Raw genomic sequence first — 14,113 nt, forward strand, 5'->3', positions numbered from 1 at the left:
GTTATGGAACTGGTTTCAAAAATTGGCCCAGAACTTTGCAAATCAGAGGTTCTGGAGCATTTTCCAGTGGGGTCGAAAGACATAATGTATAATTAATATTTTGCTTTCCACATGTATGGGTTCTTTTTAAAACATTTAAACATAGCTTTGACATCTTTGGCTCACAAAACTGTAATCCCCATCCACTCTGAATGAACTGTAAAACATTCCAAATGAGAAGGATGCAAAATAATGAGATAAGTGTGAAAGAACAGAATGAATTGCATCCAGAAAGATCAAAATAGGGATAGGAATGTGAAGACATTTGGACCTTTTAGAGTCAGATGAGAGTCATCAGAAGGCTGGGCGCGGTGGCTCAAGCCTGTAATCCCAGCGCTTTGGGAGGCAGAGGCGGGTGGATCATGAGGTCAAGAGATCGAGACCATCCTGGTCAACATGGTGAAACCCTGTCTCTACTAAAAATACAAAAAATTAGCTGGGCATGGTGGCATGTGTCTGTAATCCCAGCTACTCAGGAGGCTAAGGCAGGAGAATTGCCTGAACCCAGGAGGTGGACGTTGCAGTGAGCCAAGATCGTGCCATTGAACTCCAGCCTGGGTAACAAGAGCGAAACTCTGCCTCAAAAAAAAAAAAAAAAAAAAAAGAGTCATCAGAAAAAGCTTCTAGAGAAAAACATGGCATAAAGAGACTCTGTGACTAAGATGTGAGGTGTCCCAGGCCTAGAAGAAGGAGGGAGAGTATGTCCCCTTCTTCCAAGCATGAAGCCAACCTCTTTCCTTGTCCACCCAGCACAGGTGTGGGTTTAAGAACCTTCACCGAGCATGCATCTCATGATATTCTGATATCTTGCGATATCTGATATATGGCTATAGTCATTTTCCTATGGCTATAGTCATTTCCCCACTGTATCTCTTAATCATCCCCAAAGATAAACATGGATCCAAATATTTAACCCTTTAGTTTTTCTAACACCAAGTATAGGTAAGCCACTGAAGTCTCAGTTAACGTTTTTATGCCCAAGAGCGTCAAGAACTAGAACTCTGCAATGTGGGATGTATGTCTCTCCCTATGACCTTTGAAATCAGTGTGCTCAGAGGTTATATGTGCCTCCACTTACACAGCTGTCCTGTGGCAGTTACACACACATGCCTGACATTCAGAGTTTTGGAGTGTGCGTTGACATCTGTGTGTGTATAAAGATAAATGGGTGCTTACTTGGATGCAAGACATGATACAAGGCATTGTTGGTATGCTGTCAGGAACCTCATGTTAAAACAAACCATCCGAGGGAAGGCTTCTGGCCCTTGGACTCACTCACTTGTGGGACTATTCAGGATATAATCTGTCTCCAGTCTACAGTTGTCTTTTCACTACGGGAGCAAAAGTTTGAATCAAAATCGAACATTAAACCAAAATCAACAGCTATTAAACAAATGGACAATTAATAGCTACTAAACAAAATATGGTTCTTTCTATGGTGATAAAAAAATGGCTGTAACACTGTACATTTTAGGAGGAAAAAGAATCAGAAGATGACTAGAAACCTAAGGGAGCCTGGAGGAAAAGCCAAGTGGAAACATTGTAGCTAATCAATTAGAATCAACATAGGATAATTTAAGATAGAAACTGAGAAAGCATTCCAGTGAACTGAGTATCTCCACAGAGCCCTCTGAACAGCACAGGATGTATCAGTAATGGAACAGGGTGCGCACTGGGCAAGTCAGAAAGATACCAGTACTACCACCTCAGGGGGAGAAACATCCCCTGGGGTTGTCCACAGGGCCACTCTGGCTGTACCACGGCTGCTACTGTCACTAGTTAGGGTGGAAAATGTGATGAACCTGATTTGTCTTTCCTAATCTGTACACACAATCAACTATACCATTAAAAAATTTTTAGGACCAAGGCATTTGGCATTTTTTGTGTGCCTGGTAATGTTTGCGAAGTGTATTAGTCAGAGTTCTCTAGAGGGACAGAGATTTGACTCAACGTCCACACACACACACACACACACACACACACACACACACACACACACACATATATATGGGAGTTTATTAAGTATTAACTCACACGATCACAAGGTCCCACAATAGGCTGTGCACAAGCTGAGGAGCAAGGAGAGCCAGTCCAAGTCTCAAAATTGAAGAACTTGGAATCTGATGTTTGAGAGCAGGAAGCATCCAGCACAGGACAAAAATGTAGGCTGGGTGGTTAGGCCAGTCTAGTCTTTTCACATTTTTCTGCCTGCTTTATATTCTAGCCTCACTGGTGGCTGATTAGATGATGCCCACCCAGATTAAGGGTGGGTCTGCCTTCCCCAGCCCACTGACTCAAATGTCAATCTTCTTTGGCAACGCCCTCACAGACAAACCCAGGATCAATATTTTGCATCTTGCAATCCAATCAAGTTGACAATCAGTATTAACCATCACACCAAGCTTTTGCTGGAGCCTCTAGATGACAATTCTGATTGAGTCAGAAGGACGAAGTTGGCAGAGATGCTGGTCATATTAAGAATTCTTTGCACAGGTGGAGGACCTGAGGTACACATCCAGCTGCAAACTGCTGTCTGCCTCCTGCCTCCAGGCTGATCTGGGGATGGGTTGGCCTCTCACCATTATTGCCCATGCCCTAGTCTGGTGAAATATAAGTGGTTTAAAGGTGTGAACTGTTTTCTTTTTCATCAGAATCAGACTGCCTTGGTTCAAACAGTGGCTCCATCATCTTACAACTTTTTGGCCTCTGGCAATCTATGGAACCTTACTGACCCATATATGTGATGGAGATAGTGATAGGGTTATTGCAGGAGCATGCTAGACGATAGACGTAAAGCACTCAGTACAATGCCTGATTGTAGGAACATCTACTAAATTTTAGTTGCCACTATAATTAAGGACTTGCCCTATTTTTCAAATGCCATTTTAGCCAGATCAAATAGGTAGGAAAGAGACTATGGATCATAAAGTTTATACTTTCTTGTTTCTAAAAATGAATGCTTGGAAAAATTTATATAAATTCATTTATAGCTGAATGAAAGTTTGGACATTTGATCTGTCTTCAGAAGTATTTATTTGAGGATGTAGGCCCTACCACTCAAATTGATATGTATCACCACTGATGTGCATTATGTTGCTTCTTATACCTATTAACTGATGTGCATTATGTTGCTTCTTATACCTATTATATGTATGTGTGAAACTAAGCCTATAAAAACGGAATTTAGACATTCCTGCTGAAAGGAAGTGAATCAAAGGGAAGAGAAGCAGAGCCTTTGCAAGGAGAAAATTGTCCTATCTTTCAACCAGTGTCAGAATGTGAAAATGTTTACAAAATGCTCATTAAAAGAAATAGGGATTACAAGATAGAAACAAATTCTGGTGCACAAGTTTACACTAGGGAGATAAGAAAGGCTAGGCCCCTATAGGGGATTTTGTTATCCAATTACTGCAACCTGACTTTTAGGGGGAGAGGAAGAGTGGTAGGGGGAGGAAGAGAGAGAGGAAGAGTTTCCAAACTTGTCTCCAGTGACAGGAGACAATTACGCCCCACAAGATAAAACTGCCACTTAGAGCCCAGGAGAGCTAAACCTTCCTGGCTTGGCCTAGGGGCTTGAGCGGAGTCATGGGCTCTCCGGTCCTGACACTGTGCACTCTTCTCTGCCTGGTGGCTCACTTGGTTTCTGGCAGCCCCATCATGAGCCTAGACCAGTCTCCTCTAGAAGAAGATGTGCCCCTCTTTGATGATGTTTTCTCAGAGCAAGATGGTGTTGACTTTAGCACATTGCTCCAGAGCATGAAGAATGAGTTTCTCAAGACACTAAACCTGTCTGACATCCCCACGGAGGATTCAGCCAAGGTAGACCCACCAGAGTACATGCTGGAACTCTATAACAAATTTGCAACAGATCGAACCTCCATGCCCTCTGCCAACATCATTAGGAGTTTCAAGAATGAAGGTAAGTTTTTGCTGATGAAATTTGGCTTGGAATTTTTTCAAGACACAATAAGTAAATTTACAATGCCTGGGAATGATATAGGTAAAGGTAAATACATCTATATAAGGATGTTAAATACATATGGATACACAAAAACAAGGTACGATTTGGTCTATACTATTTATGCAGTCATTTCAGAACCTCAAAAATACTTACAAACATCTTTTACAAACAACCCAAAGCCACAAAACACCTATCAATTTGACATTATAATTGGGTTCTTTTAAAAAATGTTAATTTGAACACCAAGTAATACAAAGCATTAATGTTGCCGTATCTTTGCCATTTTCCAGATAGGCCTTGGTTGCCTAGGTGTTTAATTAACTAAAAAATTTCTCAACTTCCACTTAGAATAAAAAGAATAAAAACAGTCAAAAAACATCAAGTTGTGATGTGTGTTTTGTTCAAACTTTTGATGTTTTTATTTTGTGATGTTGTTTAAGAAATGTTCAAACAGTATGGAAATATATTTTAGAGATTCTTCCTAAGGCTGTGTTGTTTGATGTGTCATGTACATCCTTAAAGCACTGTTTACAGTTTCCAGGAAGTGTGATTGGCCCATTAATCATCCAGCTCATCATTTCCATCTTCATGAAGAGTGATGTACAAGATTGAATTATTGGTGAGAAAAGTGTGTTTTCTTCTCCTAGGTGTTTAAATTTGGTAGCTAAATCTAATGAGTTAATTTTTTTTCTTAATAGCTTAATTTGATCCTATCAGGGGAAAGAAAATCCTGATATCTAGATACCTATGATAGAAGCTGAAGGTCCAAATAACTAATTCTTTAATATTTGCCAATTATACCATTATAGTCACTAACCAGGTACAAAAGAGGCTTCTGATTAATATTGGCCAGATGTTCTTGAAAGAAGAAAGGCAGTGGTGAAGAAACAGCTCAGGATATGGAATTTTGAGAGCTGGTTGGCTTAGTGGTTGTGAATAATTAGCTCATGTCTCAGACTCTCAATTTCCTCATCTGTAAAGCGGGGGTAATAATACCTGCATAAAAAAGTTGAGTGATTCAAAAGAGGTTACAGGTAAGAAAGTACTCCATTTGCTATGAAGTGCTGATCAAACTTCAGTGATTACTAATGAGTTACTTAATATTCTAGCTGCTGGAATAAATGCTGAGTGGGTATTCCTTAGTCCCTAAGATGTTGTTTGCCTTTAAAATTGAGTTGGCCGCCAAAAGTTCTATTTCATAACATCTTTCTCATGGAAATGGCAAGCTGAGATTACAGATTCCTTTTGGAGGTGAGTCTGAATTGAAAATGAATAACCTCCTCCTGTGAGAATCCCCCCCACCCCAATACTTCTCAAAACTGAGCCCTAAGTGTCTGGTTCAGGTGAACTAGGGTATGGGTGAGAAAATGTTATTTGCATCCCCAGAAAAGTAGAAAAGTTTTCAGTTCCTACTTCTCTCAAAGAGTATCTGGATAACTCAGGTCAGTATCTGGAGTTTACTGTACTTATTAATCCTGGAGATTATTGAGGGCAGGAACACATCTCCAGTAAACAACTGTGCAGCCTGAGGACAGAAATCACTGCACAGGGCATGCCTTGCTAGCTACTATTGCCTCTTTTCTGACTCTTTGGGTCTGCTTAATGCAGCTCCCTAGGAGACAAAGACAAAAAAAAAAAAAAGTCAAAACCTATCTCATCTTGGGAAAAAAGTGCCACCTCCAATGTGAAAAAAGCATGCCCTCAATTCCTAGCACTGTTCCTTTATCACCTTGTCATCTGGGGAAGTCAGTTCTCTGCATCAGGGCTTGATTTCTTCTGGTGCAAAATGGGTAGAGAATCAATACCTGCATTGTGGGGTCATTGTGAGAACCAGAGAAGATCATGCTTGCAAAGCACCTGGCATGAGAAATTTGTCAACAAACATTAGTTCTCTTGCCCTGAAATGTAACTCTTCCATTTACTGCTTACTGCATTTGCACATTCACAAAACTTCCCAGTGAACTTACTTTTTCAAAACAGTTTTATTGAGGCATAATTTACTTATAGAAAATAAGACATATAAAAATATTGATGTATAAAAGTATAATTGTACATATTTAAAGTGTATAATTGGAAAGGTTTTGACCTCTGTAAACATTCATTGAAATCATCAGCACAATCAAGATCATGAATTTATCCATTAGCACCAAAAGCTTCCTTGTATGCTTTACTGCCTTCCTCCTACTACAGTGAGCTTTTATTCTATACTTCTCTCCTGGGTAGAACAACCAGCCTATTCCTCCATTTTGGGTCTTCTCATGTTCCCTGTCCATGGGGAGACAAGTCTCCTCCCTTCTTAGACTGGGAGAATAAATCCTAAGCCACTGACTTAAGAGCTTGATGATGGATTAAGGTCATATGTCATGCCCATAAATCAATTTAATCTGATGCCTAAAATCATCAGCTAATCAATATTTTTAAAGCACTACCTCTGTTTAAGCCCTTATAGTAGGATAGAGACATAGAAGGGAGTTTTGAGCCATTCATACCAGGAGGATGGGAGTCTAGTTGGGAAAATCCATTCATAAAAAGATGACTGAAATACAAGGTTGTAAATGACAAGGATCAAAGGAGATATAAAGTGCTCAAGTGATTCAGAGGGGAGGGAGGGAACTTTCAGAAAGAGAAGTAAGGAAGGGAGGCTTTTATAGATGTCAGAGTTGGATAGGTGGAGGTGAGGTGAAAGGGCTTTCCAAGGGTCAGAAGAACATGTGAAAAGGTGAAAATTACAGGGGAAAAAAGAATGTTTGACAGGTGGTAAAGATGTCAATGTAGTTGAAACAGAAGGGTTTACAAATCCATTCAATTGTTCACAAATATTATTGAGTGATCACAATGTTCCATGCATTTATGGAAGCCATGGCTGATCTGGAGGCTAAGACCCAGATATAGCTGACCTTGAGAGCCATGCCAGGGAGTTTAAATTCATTCAGTAGGTTAGCATTTCCCACTGACAATGTGTAAGATGATTTTAGGTGGTACCCATAGAAAGCTATTAATTATGTGAAATCATTTCATGTGGATTTTAGCAAACACACATAAGTATCACCTCAAATCTCTCCTTTTATGAATGATGTTGCTTAGGATAAGTCTAAAATAGATAATAAGTGCAAAATAATCAGAGCAAGTTAAAGGAAAATATTAAAAGATTATAATCTGCAACAGGGACTCACTGAGATCATGAATTAAGTATATACTTGGTGAAATGCTGCCAAAGATGACAGAGAATTTCTAAATTGGTGGTCCTTAGCATCTTTGGTGCTGTGGATCCCTTTGAGAATCTGATGGCAAATGCCTTCAGGGCTTCCTTATATGCTCATTACCTGAGACAAGTATGCAGAAGCTTTGGGCTCACTGTAACTTCAGATAGGAAGTCAACATGACAGTATTTGGAGGTATGCTTCCAAGACTAAGATTAGAAGTGTGCTTCTAAGACTTTTACAGAGTTGTTTCATAAACATTCTTGAGTGAGTTGTATGTACCATACTTCATGCCAGGTGCTAGGGGTATAAGAGTAGTGCTAGGGGTATAAGACTAAGGCAACCACTCTAGTTCCAGGATTCATTTTCTCCCATTCCTCTTTACAGAGGACCATATACTCAAAATCGACTGCTGTGACCTTCTTGGTTTATGGCTGTCTTATTGACCTTGTCAGGTTTTGTTGCTGAGAACAGAAGTCAGCAAGCTTATTCTGTAAAGGGTCAGACAGATAATAACTATTTTAAGCTTTGAAGGCCATATGCTCTCTGTTGTGACTATTGAACTCTGCCATTGTAGTGCAAAAGTAGCCATAGACAATACAAAAACAATGTATGAGGCTGTGTTCCAATAAAACTTTACCCAAAAGCAGGTACCAGGCTAATTTTGGCCCATAGGCTATAAGTTACCAAACTCTGATACATATGGAAGCCTTTTAGGAAGACCAGTGCCCAGCTAACTATGTAGGGATCTCCACCCACTACAAACACAAAAATTAAAACACCATGGGGTCCTCATCCCTGACAAGAAAAGAACAATCACCACATGTCCCATTTGGTGGCTCTTTGTTGGTTAGGAAATTTGGGGACTTGCCCACACAATTTCCAAGGTCCCTCTCAGTTCTGTAATTCTGTGGCTGATGAGCTACTCAAAAGCAAGGCTGGCTAAGTTTTATCCCATCCATTAGACCCATACTTTCCATTTTAGTCTTGGCAGCTGAACTCTTTTGGGCATTCTACCACCAACCTTCTGGGATTTCCTGTGTCACAGAATGTTGACATTGTGTTTGTTCTCATTGATCTTCTCCCTTCATTCTTTCTGCATTAAGCTTAATGCATGGGAAGGCCTTCTTATTACATAAATAAGCATCTGTTTTTCTCTGAGACCCACTGCAAATCTGATTTTTGCAAATTTCTTTTTTTCAGATCTGTTTTCCCAACCAGCCAGTTTTAATGGGCTCCGAAAATATCCTCTCCTCTTCAATGTGTCCATTCCTCATCATGAAGAGGTCATCATGGCTGAACTTAGGCTGTACACACTGGTACAAAGGGATCGTATGATATACAATGTTGTAGACCAAAGAATTACCATCTTTGAAGTGCTGGAGAGCAAAGGGGATAATGAGGGAGATAGAAACATGCTGGTCTTGGTGTCAGAGGAGATCTATGGAACCAACAGTGAGTGGGAGACATTTGATGTCACAGATGCCATCAGAGGTTGGCAAAAGTCAGGCTCATCCACCCACCAGCTGGAGGTCCGCATTGAGAGCAAACATGGTGAAGCTGAGGATGCCAGCAATGGACGGCTGGAAATAGACACCAGCGCCCAGAATAAGCATAACCCTTTGCTCATCGTGTTTTCAGATGACCAAAGCAGTGACAAGCAGAGGAAAGAGGAACTGAATGAAATGATTTCCCATGAGCAACTTCAAGAGCTGGACAACTTGGGCCTGGATGACTATTCCAGTGGACCTGGGGAAGAGGCTTTGTTGCAGATGAGATCCAACATCATCTACGACTCCACTGCCCGAATCAGAAGAAATGCCAAAGGAAACTACTGCAAGAGAACCCCGCTCTACATCGACTTCAAGGAGATTGGGTGGGACTCCTGGATCATTGCTCCACCCGGATACGAAGCCTATGAATGTCGTGGTGTTTGTAACTACCCCCTGGCAGAGCATCTCACACCCACAAAGCATGCAATTATCCAGGCCTTGGTCCATCTCAAGAATTCCCAGAAAGCCTCCAAAGTCTGCTGTGTGCCCACAAAGCTAGAGCCCATCTCCATCCTCTATTTAGACAAAGGCGTCGTCACCTACAAGTTTAAATACGAAGGCATGGCCGTCGCCGAATGTGGCTGTAGATAGAAGAGGAATCCTGTGGCTTATTTAATAACTGTAAATGTGTATATTTGGTGTTCCTATTTAATAAGATTATTTAATAAGGGTGTACAGTACTAGAGGCTTGCTGTCTTCCAGAAATGGACAGGTCAGTATGTTGTAGGAAATGCATATTTTGCTTTATAGTTAAGTCCCTTTCGATCTGTTTTCTCTTTGGACTTGCCATTTCCTGGCAATGCCACCTCCATGTTGATTCGAAAACAACCCCAAGGCAAAATACAGTATCAAAAGATACATACTTGTGTGTGTATATGAGTACATACATGAACTTATGAACATCTTTTGGTTCTGTGCAAGCAGATTATACTCACCTACATGCATGACCCACTCAAATGTGTGTATATTAAAGGCCAATGGCATGTTCTCTGTTACCTCTTCTCTGAGTAGGATTTATGTCAAGATAATATGCATCAGGGATTTAATCATCCTTGGAAGTATTATACTTCCTAAATACTCTAGAAATGTAAGTGTAGCTTTTGTCACTTGAGTTTCTGTGGTTGCTCAGAGACGCAGGGACTGGCAAAGGATGTTTGAAGGGAAGGGTTAATTGATGTAGGAACCAAAGGGACTCAAGAGGTCTTGAAGGTACAACAGGAAAAATGAGCCCATTGGGGACCAATGTGCCCCAGAAGGCAGCTCCTGGCCAAGGAAGGAAAACAGAAGAAACTGCATGAAATATGCTCCTGAGACAATAGGAAAGTAAGGTCATGTGTACTGGCCATTGCTGCTGCAGAGGATAGAGGGGTCCCGAGGGCACCTGAAGGAAAGAAAGGAAGAAAGGGAAGAGGATATTGATGCTATCTTCAGAGGCTATCCCTAGATGTGTCTGTAACATCATAAACGATTTTATTTAAAGAATTAAATATTTTGGACAAAATAAAACTACCAAAGACTAAGAGGAGATAAATTAGAAGGGACCTGTCTGTTGGAAGAAGGGATGTTAATATCTTTCTTCACCTGTTAACGCTGTTCCCTGTCCTCGCATCCCTGCTTTTCTCTCTACTCCATCCTCTTCCTTCCCTCTTTCTTCTTTGCCCTAGTGCCTCATGTCTTCCTCCCATGCCTGTGTCCCACTCTTCCCTGGCCTTCATTACACATGCTGTGAGCTGCAAAGGGGCACCTAAATGCCTTCGCTGTCAGAGTGAAAGGAGTTCGTGTTTTAATTTCTAAATCTTCCTCTGATATTTAATTTGATTTTATTTTAATAATATCCTTTGTCAAATGTTTTGTTCATGAAGAATACTTATATATAAGAAAAAAGAAAACCAGAATAAGTAAGTATAAGAAAAAGAAAACCAGAGTCCAAATGAATGGATGAAAAAATAAACAAAAAAATAAATGGATTTATGAGTAGACGCACAACCAAATGACTTAAAAGCTAAGGCTGAATTTTGAAATAATGTTTGCTTCATGGTAGAAACCCAGTAACGTTCCCATCTTCTCATTTTACCATCGTCCCATTTTGCAACTGGCCAGGACTGAAAGTATTGGGGAAGTGTTCTGGACAGGAAGAGTCTGGTGGGTTTTCCTGGCAGGTGACAGGCTCCAGTCTTAACCTCCACCATTTCCCTCTACCCGGCAAGCGGACCCTGGGCTTTGTGCAGGAGGAGCCAGAGCAGAGCAGTTTCCAAACCATTCCAGCATCTCCAGGCAGGGAATGTTGATGGTTCATGTTAGAACCAGGAATGTGGTTTCCAGGACATCACCCCCCATTCATCCCTGCTCATCTTAAGGAATGTTTCCTTAAAAAGTCTGGCACCTCTCTTTTTTTTGGACCCTGGAAAACAATCAGCCCCTTTTGCAAATCTCTTAAGGTTATAAACACAAACTGCACTAGACAATAGAGACAAGGAAAACTATTTGGAAGAACTTTTGCCCAATTTGAACCTCAGCTTTCTAGATCTATTGTCCACTGAGTGAATCCTGGGGAATTCGTTGTTCCTGGAAGAGTGATATTTTGACCATCAGTGGGTATTCAGTGATTGATACCTTGAGAAAGTCATGATACTTTGAGAAAGTCAATCACTATTTGTGGAATAGACTCCATATAACATAATGTGTGTGTGTTTGTGTGTGTGATATATAGCTGGCTTTGGACAGCCACACTTAGTGCCCTCAGTGGAATGTGGTACATCCTTAATACTCCATGGTACACAATGTATACTCACATACTCCAAGGTACTTCTTATCCTTCCTAAAGGATACTGTAATAGATACACAGTAAAACCTCAGCTGACCAGGATAGTCCTGGTTAGATAAAAATTAAGCAAAATTTTCTTTATGTCTAATACATATGACAGTAGTGTACTGGTAAATGCCTTTCAACCAGCAATCCAGGGTGGGAAAAAGCCCCGATTTGTGGATTTCAATGCTGTAAATGCTCTTACTATAGTCTATCTTGAGCTACCAATGTGATGTCAACTGGCTTGCAAAATGAAAACTTAAGTCAGCTCTTGGGGGCTGTGCACTGGTGCTGACACACCGCTGACATTTAGTATCCCACTGACATTAGCACACCGCTAACATTAGCACCCTGATACTAGAATGTTAAGGATGTGCCAGCCCTGCTTTCCACTATGTGCGCTGCTGGCTCTGGGCTTCTGGAGCAATCTTGTCTCGAGCACTTATAGTCACTCTTCTGTTAAAGAGATACGAAAATATGGGCTGTTGGCGATGAGGCTTCGTAGCCCAGTTGTCTCTCTTTTTTCCCATCCAGATGTAAACCAGCATTTTTATTATTGTCTGCTTCCCTGTGGAAAGGAAGTACAGAGAGCAACATATTGGTTATTCAAATGTTGCTAGCTGCATTTTTTTTTGGCTTTCCTTTTATCAGAAAGTGCAAAGACACAGCCCATAGAGGAATTCTCCCAGCTCCCACGGGGGTCCCTGGCTGCATACCTGCATCACTTCCAACTCACTGCATTGACAGGAAGCCAGAATATCGTCAGATCCTTAAAAGGGTAGAACCTTACTAATGTTTCTCTTGTCATAGACTTTCTGCTGGGTCCCATGCCAATCTTTTTTTTTTTTTTTTTAACCATTTTATGGCAGAATTATTATTACCAAAGTTGATATATCTCAACAACTCTAAAAGGGAATTATAGCAGAGGGACCTGGGCAGCCCACAGACAAAATATTCATGTAAGAGTTTCTAGGCTTCCCACTATTTATTGATTGATATATTTATTGTTGTAATATATTGTAGAATACCAAATATTTTATTTTTATGTCTGTGATTCCCTTTTGGATAGAGAGTCTTCTGGCTTCAGAGTATGGCTTACGTATAATATATGGTCTGTATTTCCATATCTCTTTTTTTGCATCAGAATGTTCTGTTGATTTAAGGTATCTTGCCATAGCTTGCCATAATTTCGTGTATTTGTGTCCTGCAGGCATGCTGTGCCTACAAGCATGCTTTGTAGTTTATTTTCTGATTTGTAAATGGTACAATTTTAACTGAAGTGTAGACATTCCAGCAAATATTTAATCAATACATTGTCATGAATTTCCATCAAGTGATGTTGTCAGTTTATCACAAGAGGCAAATATTGTCAGGTTGTGAGAAAATATGATTGCTACTCAGTAAATGGAAATACCATTTAAATGAATCTTTTTATCCCCCAAAGCTGGCACTTCCCCTCTGAATTTACCTATTGCCTTCACTAACCCAGAAATTCAAGACATAATTGGTCAAATTCATTTGTAATTGGATCGATTACTTTGTAAATGTCAAAAATGCTAGCTTAATGAACTCTAAAAGAGTTTGCCCCAAAGTGCCTGATTCTTTCCTGATGCATTAATTTTGGTCTGGGATATTAATAACAAAAACTTTATTTTATTTTAGAACTGTTACTAAATGTTTCAGTATTTGTTATGATTTATATTCTTCAAGTAAAAGATATTTTCATATAAGAGAATTTTATGTATTACATCTTAATTCATCAACAAACTATAAAGCCAGCAGGGTTTTGGCCAACCCTTTTTAACTTGTCTGGAACACAGAAGGGATGTTGCCCTTTTGAAGGACTGTAGATCTTTTCAGAGTCGCTATGGGCCATTCTCAACCCTTTGCAGTTCTGCAAGCTCGCGTGTGGTGCAAGAGGAAATGCTGCTATGACTCTGTGCATTTCCTTGCCCCTAGACAAGAACAGTTGATTTCATACATTAAATGGAAGGTAAACATGACTATGCAAGAGAAGCATACAGGGGTGTTTCTGCATGTGGACATATTTTTCATTAGTTAAAAACCCCTCATGGAATAACTGTTTGTTATGATTAGCATGTTTTTATCACGCACGAGCACTGGTTTTGTAAGCACCTGGCTTAATGGTAGTGGGGCGGCCAATGTGCCAGTGCCCGCTGACTGAGCATTCATGAACGTTGGAAATCCGGGAACACCACCGACACACCGAATCAGCTGACGCACGTTCATGTTCTTGGATAAAACCTGTTCATTATCTATGTCCAGATTTGTATAGTTATCACCAGACTAAAATGAAGATGGAAATAAATATTTTACCCTGTGTTCATAAACCAAATGTGTACAGAGTCTTTTCAAATAAAAAAAATATTTTGATGATAGTTATTTGCAGCTTATTTTGCCTTGAGGTGAAATATTGAGTTTTGCACATACCCCTCTTTCTCATTTTTCTACTTGATAACATACCCAGATGGAATAAAACTAATTGCTATATTAATAGAGAATGGTCCAAAGAAACCATAAGTTGTTTTGAGCT

The 14,113-nt window shown here is 40.2% G+C and overlaps 1 protein-coding gene across 1 annotated transcript; it reads left to right on the forward strand.

The window, feature by feature from the left end:
* Window positions 1-3,586: 3,586 nt before the first annotated feature.
* BMP10 (bone morphogenetic protein 10) lies at window positions 3,587-13,910 on the forward strand. Its single transcript, XM_002757667.5, has 2 exons — window positions 3,587-3,958; window positions 8,404-13,910. The coding sequence occupies exons 1-2, from the start codon at window positions 3,625-3,627 to the stop codon at window positions 9,342-9,344; spliced, it is 1,275 nt and encodes a 424-aa protein (XP_002757713.1). The 5' UTR covers window positions 3,587-3,624; the 3' UTR covers window positions 9,345-13,910.
* Window positions 13,911-14,113: the final 203 nt, after the last annotated feature.

Source organism: Callithrix jacchus, chromosome 14 (genome assembly GCF_049354715.1).
Source record: "Callithrix jacchus isolate 240 chromosome 14, calJac240_pri, whole genome shotgun sequence".
NCBI classification, from domain to species: Eukaryota; Metazoa; Chordata; class Mammalia; order Primates; family Cebidae; genus Callithrix; species Callithrix jacchus.

Excerpts from the sequence above, each read along its gene's own strand:
- BMP10 (XM_002757667.5), top strand. The coding sequence starts at position 3,625 with ATGGGCTCTCCGGTCCTGACACTGTGCACTCTTCTCTGCCTGGTGGCT. Across the intron at positions 3,959-8,403 it reads TAGGAGTTTCAAGAATGAAG|ATCTGTTTTCCCAACCAGCC; the intron begins GTAAGTTTTTGC and ends TCTTTTTTTCAG.